We start from the raw sequence: 12,156 nt of genomic DNA, 5'->3' as shown, positions 1-12,156 counted from the left end.
TGTGCTGGTAATCTGGAATTAGGGCCTTTTTAATAGAAAGTGACACTTTCAGAGTATGTCATACCAAATAGCTACATCTGGATTTCTGTAAATAAGCAATCTCTGTGCATGAATCAAATTTTACTTATTTGAGTTACAGTTCAGGTAAATAAGGCTTCCCTAAGTAAAACACTATGTGGTAATCACTTCTTTAAGATCTTCATAAGTACAAATAGTCTACATAATTTTTTTCCTTATTTTTTTTTTTAATCTTTTTAAGGAAGAACCTCCCTTTTCCATTATTCTGAGTTTGATTACATGAGGTATAATAAATATTATTTAACTCCTGTTGGGGGGGGGCTTTTTTTTTCCTTACAGATATTTTCTAAAATGCTGCATTTATCTGGCAGAGTTTGAAATCTTGAACATTCCATATACTTATGAATCATTTCATAAGAGCCCTAAGGAAGGAATGATTAAGGGGCTATGGAAGAATCACAGCCATGAACCCACGGTATGATTTTTAATTCCTTTGTAATTTTTTTGTGTGGTTGCTATACCTTGTGTGAAATATTTGCCTTTTCTGCATAGCACATCCATCTCTAAACAGGTGGTGCTCCAGCATACTCTGTCCTATTCATGCACTACTCCTATGCTTCTCAACTCTATCTAAAAATACAGGAGAATATGCAGTTACCCCAAAGACTCTCCTCTTTCAGAGTGACCAAAAAAAGAGCCCTGATGATGTGCTCACTACCACTCATCACATAATTATCCCCTAGTACCTTTATGTACCCTGTTCCTTGTTACTGCTTGGACTCATACCTCATATTTTAATATGAATTAAATACTAACAGGATACACCTTTAAAATAGCTGTTAATTACTTATCTTCCAGGGATAGGTTTTAAGTTGTGCTCTGCTTAGGAATTTGACTCTGACAATTACTTTGTGTTACCAAGTAAATTAGCTTTGTAAACAGCTAGCTTAACACTGAAGACAAGGGCAGGTAAATGCAATTTCCAGGTAGACAACAGTATATGACAAAAAAAGTATACTCCTCTACTAAGGCTTCAACAGTAGTACTTCTTATTTCTAGCCATAAAATGGAAGTGATCTGTTCTTTATTTGAAATATATACACTAGTCTAAAAGTTGAAAGTGACAGATAAAAGCTTTAGCCTTCCTACAGTCAGAAAATAAAGTGGTATCACATATAGGCTTTTTTTTATTTTAATTCTCCTCACACATGTGAAATAATTTTGAAAGTGGCTTGGTTGTGGCCTTTAAGGAATTAAAGGTCCTCATAATGCTGTAAAAACCTAAAATTATGCTGGCAAGCAGGACAGGTGTGAAGATAATGAATGTATATTAAAATACAGTGTGTCCTTGCTCTCCTTTAGGCTGTTAGACTGGTGACAGAACTTAGTCTAGAATATAAAGTATATGATTTGCAGCTGTGGAATGGACTCTTACAGAAACTCCTGGGTTTCAATATGGTAAGAAATCTTTAACTATGAATTTCTACAGACAGGTGAGAAAAAAGGCTTTTTTATCCATTGATGTCTAAAGAATGGGATAGATACAAACTATAAACTTACTGTGAACAATTATTGCTAATTTAGATGGTTACTTTGGGCTCTTAGATACTGAACTGATGAAGCTTTGAGAAATTTGTAAGTTTGCAGTACTGGTTGAGAATTTTTATCTTAACTTATTCTAGTTTTATTTTTTAAAGCCACAAAGCCTCTCAGATGGCAAGAGTAAGTCCTATGGTAAAAAATTGAAAATTTTCTTTATACTATTATTTCACAATGTAATATATATCTGTGTGCAAAAATATACACACACATGCACAAAATATGTATATACATATACACACATTTTAACCTAATGAGGTTTAGGTACTAATAACAAAGAAGGTGGGATCATCAACTTCTCAGCACCAGTTTTATTAAGACTACCAGAAATCCTGGGTATTTAACAAGACAACACACACTGCTACTGCTTGGGATAGTATAATTTACTGAACTATAAATCATATTTCCACATGCATCAGTTACTCCTCCCCAAGGAACAGGGGTACCTTGAGGAACTGTAAGTTTGCCTCCTGTAGACAAGAAGTGTAATGCAGTTCTGCAGATCATTGCCAAATTTTCAACAACACTGCAGCATTTTATAATTTCTTTTTCAGATTCCATATCTAAGAAGAGTTTTGACAGCAATTACTGGGATTCATTCATTATGGGAGGTAAGCAGATATTCTGTGACTGCTAATCTTCTTCACTAACAGGTATTTAGTTAGCATCCTGTTTGGGGGGGGGAATGGCAGCCATCTATACCCTAAAGTGTTATGTGTGAAAAGATTCTTTTTCCATTATTTTTATGACAATTCAATATGCAGATAAGGATCATTATTAATCACTGAAATAGAATATTTTCCACTCGTGGCTCCTTCAGTAAATACTTTCTTGGAGGGCTTTGTAAATTTAGACACAATTTTGCCATCGGTCAAAATATGGCTAAATCATAGACAATGGGATGATGAAAGCAAGATAAGGGAATAATTCATCAAAGGTAAAAAGAAAAGAAAACTGACAATTCTTTCACCTACAGTGGCTCAGGATGTCTGTGTTTACAAGTACCTGTAGTTACAACTGTGGCTAATACTCCAAAACTTTGTTGTCAACAGATTCCCAACTTCAGTCGAGCCTGGCGAAGTGTAGTTCTGTCACCATTCCTCACAGGTAGGGTTGTTATTAGCTATATAGTTATGCTTATATAGTTAACTTGCTTATACATTTACTTAATCATCTTTTCTTTATTTTTTAGCTTCATGTCCACCGAGTCCTAGACAATTAGACGAATGTTGTGAGTGTTTTGTGATTCTGCTCAAGTAAGTAGATGGATGGTACATCCTAGGGTTGTGTTCGTTTGAATGGGAACAATTGTTTGCAGTTTCCCATCCAGCAACCTGCACTGGAACGTGCAAAGAAGCTCTGAAAACTGGGGAACCTGAGGCATAAGGAAGAACCTTCTGCCTCTTGTGGAAAGGACAGGATCAGGGCACATACACAAGCAGAAATGCTGTGCTTGCCTGCAGACTGTTGACAGCACGTGCTGTAACTCAGTACCTTGGCTGTTTAAACTGTACTGGGAACTGCTCTCTGAACTGGGAACCAGAATCTTCAGCACAAAATGATTAAAACCAGTTTATCTGCCCAGTCACTGCCTTGTGAGGGATAGCTGTTCCTGTCCTGACATTTTTAAAGGACTTATGGTCAAACTTAAAAGTCCAGTGATTGTCTGTCTTAGCCTAAAATATAGCACATTTCCTAGAAAGTTAACACAGAGTGTAAGAGAGCAAGAATTTTCCTACAAAGAGTAAGTCTGACATGACAAAAATCTAATACCTATGATACAAATGTTCAAAAACATTTGCACTTGCAAAGCAGTTGTGCATTGCCTTTACAGTGTGAAAAAGCACAATAAAACATTGTCTTATTCACTTAAGCTCTGCCTTGCTCCAGAGAAGAGACAGAGCTCAGAAAGCTTGACTTGAACCACAAATTAGGAAATACTGGAATGGGATCCAACTGAAGAACATGCCTGCACTACAGTACATGTACATAGCTATCAAAGCATCCCTCTGGGCAGTTCCCCCTCAGAACAGAGCTTTGGAAAACTAGAGGGTTTTTTTTCTGGAGGGCTTTTTTCAAACTAGAAAATTGTCATGCATTTGTGTTCTGTAAAGTTTCAACTCTCATACTCTGGCCATTTCTGAAAATGAGGTAAAAATGTATTGTTCTATCTGGCTTAAAAGTCTCAGTGCAGTTTTGTTGACAGTACTAAGTGCCATCAACCCATTACACACATCACAGCTGAGAACTTCACTTCTAATATTCTTCTGAAGGTGTCCTGTTCTGGCTGACTTGGATGTCATTGGAATAGCTAAACAATATGCACAGTTGGACCTTCCAGCTTTTGCTTTGGGGTGCCTTCTGCTGATTCCTCAGTCTGAGAAGCGAGCACAGCAAATTCAGGTACATATAATAAGTTTTGTGTTCTACCTGTGCAAGAGAAATGTCTTTAAACATGTTATGTTCACCAGAAACTGTGAAAGATGGTAACTTATAACTCCAGTTTATTTAAATACATCGTTGCTGACAGCTGCTTGGCATTTCCAACTCACAGAGGCTATTACTCTGAAGTTGTCCTTCTGAAAGGGGTCATGTGAGTACTTCCTCATGTCTGTTTTTTAAAGCAAAACCAGCTAGCTTCAAGTTATCTTCAGCAGCTTTGTCATATGACTGCCTTTTGTGGATTGGAGGATATTTTATGGGATCCCACCTATAAAACCTGGGAAAAAAAACCTACAGAATCCAAGCTGTAAGCACATTCCTGCCAAAGCAGCGTGAAGTTGATGATACAACTGCTGAGGAGCTACCAATGAGCTAGTTTCACAGCAGCCTGTAAGAAAAGTATTGAATCCTGCTTTGGAAAAGTGTTGAGTGAAAGTTCCTGACTTGATGTCACAAGTCTGATGTAAGCCTTTTGCCTTAAAGCCACATCCTCACTATTTATGGATCTTGACAGTTTCCTTTCCCTCCTCATTTGTTTCCACGAGTGTATGCTTGGCACTGTACTCCCAGGTGAAGCATTATGGGCTATTCCCATATTTGTCATGAGCAAACTGGCACTAGTAGAGGCACCTTGAATTCTTAAGGCTTCCAGTCATTAAAGATAAGCTCAGAAAGATTTTCCCAAATTACAGCATTTAGTTTGCTGACATTGTGTCAAAAAACTGCAACAGCAGCAATAAAAATACCCCTTGAGAGTTAAAAGCAATGAGTAGCAGTCTTTCAGCCTAACTGCACACATCCTGGTTTGATAATTTCATGTTTGTACCTAGCATTTCAAAATAGTAACTGTTCCTGAATAAATCAAATACTTGCTCTGAAGGGTGAGTTCCTACTTTAATCACTCACAGAACATTAATGATTTGCAACTTATTTTTGTCAAGGGTTTCTTATCAACTTGTAACACAGAAGCTGTGCTGCAACAAATAGATGAACACATGAGCACTGGAGAAGTAGTGGCATTTGCTCCTCAGGTAAATTTTACATCACTCACTTTTGATTTAGAGGCTTTTTTGATAGATAAGTGTACACAAAACCTTTTTTTTCCCCCCCTCTTGTGATCTTGCCAAGCATTGTTGACATAATGCACACTTGTAAAATGCTGCAGCATTTGCACTGATGTTGTGCAGCTGAAAAACTTGTTGGTTTCATACACACAGTGCTGTGTTATAGGCTGCCCCTGTTTGTAGGACAGAATTATCTGCAGCAGTACTACTTTATTTTTCTAAATAAATGTTTCAAGCTAAAAAGCCAAAGGGTTTAAGAAACTCTCTTGCCTTAGGTTGCCTTCCTGAGGGCAAGTTTCTTAACTCAGTCCCATATCTGAATCTTGGTCTTCTTAAAATCTGCCATTTCTTACCACAAAAATAAAATACATATATATAAATAATCCTGCTCTATGGGTGTCCAGTAAGAGAAATGTGAGTTCTCATTCAGACTTCTTGTATTTAAAATGCTAATATTTTGGTAATACTAAAACTTAAACCTACAGATTAGATCTTTGGTTTTGGACAGCATCATAAATGAGAAGCTATATGAAAAATTCTTGAAAACTAAATATTTCCCACTGGTGAAGCAACAACTGATGAATACTCACCGAATGAAAGAGCTGGTGGAATATCTTGCCAAAAAGAACTGGTAAGTTAATAAAAGGTGAAACAGATGCTGCAATACTAATAGCAGTTATAGAAACTGGGTCTCTCTTTTATTTTCATTTATTTGAAGTCATGGAGCTTTTCTAGCACTTAGTCTCCAGGAATTTTTAAAGCATTGCTAAGTTCAATAAATAAATAAAATAAAAACTTCACCTCACTACTTCACATATTGAGGATGGAACTGTGTTAGTCAAGCCAAAGAGATTCTTCAGCCTGGACTGGCAAGCAGATCAAATGCAGTTAAAAGAGCAAAAGTAACCTGACTCAAAACACAAACACTTTGACTGCAAATCACTTCACCTTACCTTCTGATGAATTCAGTTCAGCAGCACCACAGAGTCACAGCTTCAGCACTAAAAACATTCTGAAAAAAAATAAAGGAACTGCCTGTTCTTGAGACTTAGGAATTAGTGGGTTTCCTGCTGTTTTTCAAGAGTCAGAAATACCTCTTGCTACTAACTTAACTAAAACACAAAACCTTAGCCCTGAGCCTCCTGCAGGGCAATTCTCCATCAGCAATTTATCACTGACTCACAGCACTTGGGCTCATTGAGCACAGCTGCCAACTTCTACTGCAGACCCCAAAAGCTCAGTATTGCAAGTCACTCCCAGTTATCCTGCAGTCAAAATGGAACAGGAACCAATAAAGAACTGTTTAAATTCCACTATAGATTTGATTTATTGTCAGCCACAGGTTAAATGCTAGGCTTGTCTTCTTCCACTGGGAAATGATAGGACTTGTCTGACTTCAGAAACATGGCTGGGTCATACCTTACTTTTCTACTTCAGTGCACAAATTCTTGGCTTTATAGAGAGCTGAAGTTGACAAAGTTGATGAACTTTTGCCTCCTTCAGCATTGATGATGCAACAGCCCTCATTCAAGAATATCAAGAGAAATGTGGAAACCCTGCTCTGGCTGACATACCATCACCTGATCTTCTGAAGGTAAACCAAACCACTTTCATACCTCATGCAGTATCTTCTTTTTTTCTAAATGAAGACTTTCACTCAACTTTTAGCAAAAATACCTGTTGGCTGATTTATTTTCATAAAATATATTGTATATAATATTCACATATTAATGCAAGTAATTAATTTTACTTGAACCAAATGTGTGCCATGCCACATTCGACTTACTCTTTCAAGTCCCATCACAAGTCTTAGATAATATCCCATTTCCTAAGCCCTATTAATACTGTTCTCTTACCTTCCAGATGTATCTGAACAGACCAGAGACCTGTGTACTAGAAGTGTCAACAACAAGGTCTTGATGTGCCCTTTTTTCTCCCTCTACTGGCAAGATGAGGGCCAAGCATTGAGCACACTCATTCTGGTCAGGTGAACATTAAATTAAAACCACAGTATGCTTTTACCAAAAGCTGAGCTGAGCTTTCCATGTTTTTTTTCTATAACTTCTAGGCTGTTTCTTTTGCACACTCTTATTACCACTGAAGCAGTTTAGATTTACAGCAGAATTCCCTCTGTTCATATTCAGCACTTTGATTTTCAGGAAGGATTAGTTTGTTTATTTCTGTTTTCTCCATGCTGTCAGGACCATTCTTAAGATTTCATACAAACATAACCTTGCCTAATTGTGATAAACTTTTTTTCTTCCAAATTCTTAAGTGGTGTACTTCATGTAAAATATACTTTGTAGACAAATTGTAATTTTAACTACAGTGAGCACAAATAAACAGACTTATGTAACAATTTTGGCCTTACAGTATTCCATAAACTTTTTTTTTATTAAATTGTCAGTAAATAGATGTTCCACTCTGTCACTGACCTTCCCTGAATAATGTTTGCTAATGCCTTCTTCTCAACTTTGTTCTTTCTGTATGTCTGCAGCAGCATGAAGCAATAGGCCTGTTTCACTGCACGAAGCAGCAGTTAGCCAGAGGTTCCTGAGATAGCAGCCTGACATGCTTGGTCTTCTTCTAAGGTAGAGCATGTTTATTTGAAACAGAAGGTTATTTAGGCAGCTTATGACACAGAAGTAAGGGTTCTAGCTATCCCTTAGGTTCTACAGAAAGGCATTACTTTAACTCAGACTTCTGTAACAAATACTGCACTGGAAAAAGCCATAATACAAAGCCCAATACCTGCAAAGGAAACAGGCCACCATTCTAAATGGTCTTCTGCAGGTGGCAGAAGATAAAACTGGTTTTGTTGCAGAGTTAGCAGGCATGAGCAATGGGAGCTGTTAAAATACACCCAGTTCCCTGCAGTCATGAGGACAGCAGAGCCAACAGGTCCAGTCTTCTTGACCAACCACAGGCTTAGTCCTCAGCAGCAGCACGAGTGTTGGACAGAATCATGTTATTAAAGCCCTCTGCACATGGAGCAAAGAGTGCATATGGGTCGTGTCAGGTAGTAGCTGTAAGGGAAAGCCTCTCCACTGTTGATTTAATGAGACTGTCATTCATTAAAGTACAGTGGTGCTGGAAACTTCTTTGATTATAAAAATGCTGAAGTTGAACTTCCTACAGTGAACTTCCTGCTGTAAGTTATGAGCTGATTGTACTCTTTTCAGAATCTATCATTCCATTTCATTCTTTCAACTTAATTGGGAATGTTAAACCAAGAAAAGTACCAGCTAGATTCTGAAGCAAACACAACACAGCTCCAGAGCCCTCAATCTTTTTGTTCAAGCCTTTACAAGTATCCTTCAGAAGCCCCCAAAACAGCACACAAGCAACTACAACTGCTTCATCTTTTCCCCCCAAACAACAGCTCATAAAGCTCAGCTTTTCTATGAAGTGGAGTTTATTACAACATTAAGGAACAGTATTTAAACAGTTATTTTAATGGAATATTTTACAAATCAATTCATACAGAGAAAAGCAAACACCATGTTTTGAAGTTATCAGGAAGCTACATTGTTAAGCTGTTAGCAAGTAAGTGCAGTACTGTAAACTAGCAATCAAGTATTGTAGTAACTTGCAGTTCAGAATGAGATGGTAAAAATACCAGACAAGCAAAAAACATTTTTAAGACTTTTTGTACTCAATTCTTTCTACTTTCACATCATCTCCAATTAGTTGATAGACATATGTAACTACTGTAGAAGCCTGGATATCCATCAGCACAAATGAAGGAATGATGTTGCTGGAAAGAGAGGAAAAAATTCATGACTTGTGAGTATATAATCTCTTTAGCAAACACCACTGCAGAACAGAAATCACTCTAAGAAAAATGGATATGAATTTTGTAAGCACAGTGGATCTGAAGCTTTGAGTATTTAATCTCTTTCTGTCACAGAGATTTAGCATTTGCTATCAGCCCTCCCTCTCCCTGACATTTAGAACATTAACTTTCACCATGGGTTTTGCAGTTCAGTTTTTTAATCAAAGAAAATCTGCACAGATAATTCTCATACTTCACTTACTTCTCTAAGGCATGATAGGCTCCTGTAGCTGATCCTGGATTGATATAGAACTTGTTTTCATGTTCAAATGCCTCAAATTTGTGTGTGTGTCCTGAAATTAGGATGTCCACATCAAACTGCCTTTGAAGCAGTGCCAGGCTGGCCATGTCACCCCAGGGAATAACCTGATGGCCATGAATCAGCCCAATTTTGAACTGTCCAACAGTGACGACTTTCTGCTCAGGATAATTTAGGTTCTAAAAAGAAAAAAAATAATAAATAAAAACAGCTTAGATGTACAGATTTATATTTAAAAACAACTCTGCAACACCAAGAAGAGAGGGGGGGGAAAGCTTATGGAAATATTAAATACAATTGGCCCTACTGCTACAAAATGAGAGCTACAAAGCTGCTTTTATCAGCACTGTGGAGATTGTGGTGGGAAGGGAGGAACTTCAGAGATTTTTACAGCAGCAGGTCCTGGTCACTGCAGTCCCAGACATGTCCAAGGACCCAAATAATTCACCCTGATGTCAGATGGGCACTTACTGCACAACTCAAATTACTGACTGTGACCCAAATGCTTTTGCCCAGCTGGCTTTTCACATGCTCTACTACATAACCTCAGTCTGCCCACTTTGACTTGAATTACAAATAACCCAAACGTTGCCTTTATGTAGAAGATGCACCAAAAAAATGTCATTCTCAAGACACTACCTCATCAAAGTCTCCTCTGACAACATGAACGTCCCCAGCCAGAGTCTTGAGGTAGTCATAGGTGTCCTTGGTGCAGAGGTTGCCCGTGCAGAGGATGTGTTGGATCTTGCCTGGAACCAGCAGTTTTTTGAATTTGGCTGGGAGGCTGTTGCATCGATGTGGGATGTGAAGATCTCCTAATACTAACACCAACTTGGCAGGTGTCATGACAGGAAAGAAAGAGGGTTACAGATGCTAGCTGAGAATCACTGGCAAGTGGAAAGCATTGCAATGTTCCTTTCAGTTTCACAACTTCATATTTTGATGTAAAAGCTACTAAAATAATGAAATGGTGATGGAAAATTGCTATATCAAGGAAAAAAAAAGGCCCCCACTAATGCAGAACATGATCCAAAGCAGAGGCCTTACAAACACAGCAGAAATGTGTTACTACTTGAAGTATTTTACACAAATTTGGGAACTACCATAAACCATCCCACTCCTGTAGGTTTTTTTATCCTTAAAAATATATAGGACATCTCTAGTACATGTTCTCAAGCACAGACCTGGCTAAATTGTGTCCACTTCCCTTTAAAACTCTTCATTCAAGTTTCTTTGTAATTTAACTAATTTCCATTTTCTTCCTTATTTAAATCAAAAAAAAAAGCAGCAAATTTGCAAATGTGTTAATAGCTGCTCAGAACAGGAAGCTGTTTGAGAGTCTGTATTGTAGGAACCACTGAACAACAGGGTAAGACTAATAGTTTACACAAAGAGGAAAAAAAAACCAGGGCCCTGCAGAGAAGACAGGCCAGGTTATGGCACAGAGTGCTTCTATAACCAGTTCTATCTTTTCATAGTTTGGGTAAAACAGATGCAAGTAGAATACAAACTTATTTGAGGCTTCAAAACTAAGGATTCAGATGAAGTAAGACCATAGTTTAACATCACAAGCTTTTAAATCTGCAAAGAAACAATGCTGCAAAGAAATAATTAATGCAAGCAACACAGCAATAAATTAATTATGCAAAAAGGGCACAAAAAGGTCTATAAAGGGTGGGATGTTAGGCCCCTGCACTGTAAAAACACTGGATCTAGAGACTCATCCCTGGGAATCTGATGTGCAGCTGCGTATCAAAAGAGATGGCTTATTTTCCACCCACAACACTGTTAGTTCCAAAGATGATCCCACCACGTGGGAGCAGCAGTTAACTATGCTAAGAAATCACCTCTTTTAATATTTTCTAAGTGTTTAGGCCATGCAGCCATCTTCACACTAACAGCCATCAAACACTGCAGAGGGAACTCGGGAGGGGTTCAGGTTCTGGCGTTTTTTAGAAGGAGAACATCTCAGTGCCACCATCAAAGCCACAGGGCTGGGGCAAACAGATGGCTGAAAGTATCAGCAAAGCAACAGGAGAGGTTTTTAATCAATGAGCTGCCAATTTAAATCTAACACAGGAAAAAGAAAGGACTCCTTTTTTATGGTCTTTCAAGAGTTCCCTGTTAAAATTACCCTTACTAGCATCAGTCCAGAGATTATGTACTTGAATACAAGTAAAAAATGGGTAACAAGTGATTTTGATGACTGAAGTGATATTAGATAGATTCTCTTACTGACACTGAAGGGACTTGGATGTGCAATACCCATTGTATAGTTAATGTTTAATAAAACTGTACCACCACTTAAAACACAACCCCACAGAAGTCACCAGGGTGTGCACATGCACCCAAGACAATTTCCCTTGCTGACAAACTGGCAGGCCCCACATTTTCCTCCAAATCACATTTGATCTCCTATTAACTAAAAGAAAAGCCTAGCAAGCTACAGTAACACAAAGAAATCAAAAGCACTGAAGTGTGTTTAATAATCACAGGTATCTGCAGCATAAAATAGTGGCAAAGAACGTTACGTTTGGATTTTGCTAGGAATTTAGGTGCAGTCTTGAGCATGGTTTGCACAGCAGCCCCTGATTCACGTGTACTATCTGACATTCGTATGATCTAGTAACATTAACGAGCCCTTACCACCGGTGTTAGCAACAGCCAAGAGGAGAAAACTTACTCTGTGCCCAGCCTTATTGGAATGGAGAAGTTGATTGCAGACAGGGGGGAATGAAAAACAGGGTGAAACATGATCAATGTTAAACAAAAGAAAGCAACAGAAAAGAAAAAATAGCCAAATGAATAGGCAAATAATAATTAATGAATTGTTGATGTTATGAAGAAGCGTTAAAAAATTACATTAATTCATTAAACGAAATTAAAAGCCGGCTCCTGCGCGCAGCCCACGGCGCGGCCTCCTCACCGACGGCGGGCCC

At 38.1% G+C, this 12,156-nt stretch overlaps 2 protein-coding genes across 2 annotated transcripts in view; one reads left to right on the top strand and one right to left on the bottom strand.

The window, feature by feature from the left end:
- Positions 1 to 7,043, top strand: part of KNTC1 (kinetochore associated 1) — a 37,195-nt gene extending 30,152 nt beyond the window's left edge. Inside the window, exons 54-63 of the mRNA XM_008946284.1 lie at positions 358 to 493; positions 1,381 to 1,476; positions 2,172 to 2,228; positions 2,670 to 2,724; positions 2,810 to 2,873; positions 3,891 to 4,020; positions 5,001 to 5,090; positions 5,609 to 5,754; positions 6,627 to 6,717; positions 6,987 to 7,043. Coding sequence (XP_008944532.1) covers positions 358 to 493; positions 1,381 to 1,476; positions 2,172 to 2,228; positions 2,670 to 2,724; positions 2,810 to 2,873; positions 3,891 to 4,020; positions 5,001 to 5,090; positions 5,609 to 5,754; positions 6,627 to 6,717; positions 6,987 to 7,043 — 922 coding nt within the window. The remainder of the gene's footprint in view (positions 1 to 357; positions 494 to 1,380; positions 1,477 to 2,171; positions 2,229 to 2,669; positions 2,725 to 2,809; positions 2,874 to 3,890; positions 4,021 to 5,000; positions 5,091 to 5,608; positions 5,755 to 6,626; positions 6,718 to 6,986) is intronic.
- Positions 7,044 to 8,520: 1,477 nt separating this feature from the next.
- LOC103778683 (vacuolar protein sorting-associated protein 29) lies at positions 8,521 to 10,276 on the bottom strand. The gene is made up of 3 exons (XM_008946283.1): positions 9,857 to 10,276; positions 9,161 to 9,396; positions 8,521 to 8,880 (listed from the first exon to the last, which is right to left on the bottom strand). The coding sequence occupies exons 1-3, from the start codon at positions 10,061 to 10,063 to the stop codon at positions 8,763 to 8,765; spliced, it is 561 nt and encodes a 186-aa protein (XP_008944531.1). The 5' UTR covers positions 10,064 to 10,276; the 3' UTR covers positions 8,521 to 8,762.
- Between the last annotated feature and the right edge of the window lie 1,880 nt (positions 10,277 to 12,156).

This window comes from Merops nubicus, unplaced genomic scaffold, assembly GCF_000691845.1.
Source record: "Merops nubicus isolate BGI_N331 unplaced genomic scaffold, ASM69184v1 scaffold138, whole genome shotgun sequence".
In the NCBI taxonomy this organism is placed as follows: domain Eukaryota; kingdom Metazoa; phylum Chordata; class Aves; order Coraciiformes; family Meropidae; genus Merops; species Merops nubicus.
The sequence above is the reverse complement of the archived record's forward strand: the minus strand, read 5'-3'. Positions and strand labels throughout refer to the sequence as shown.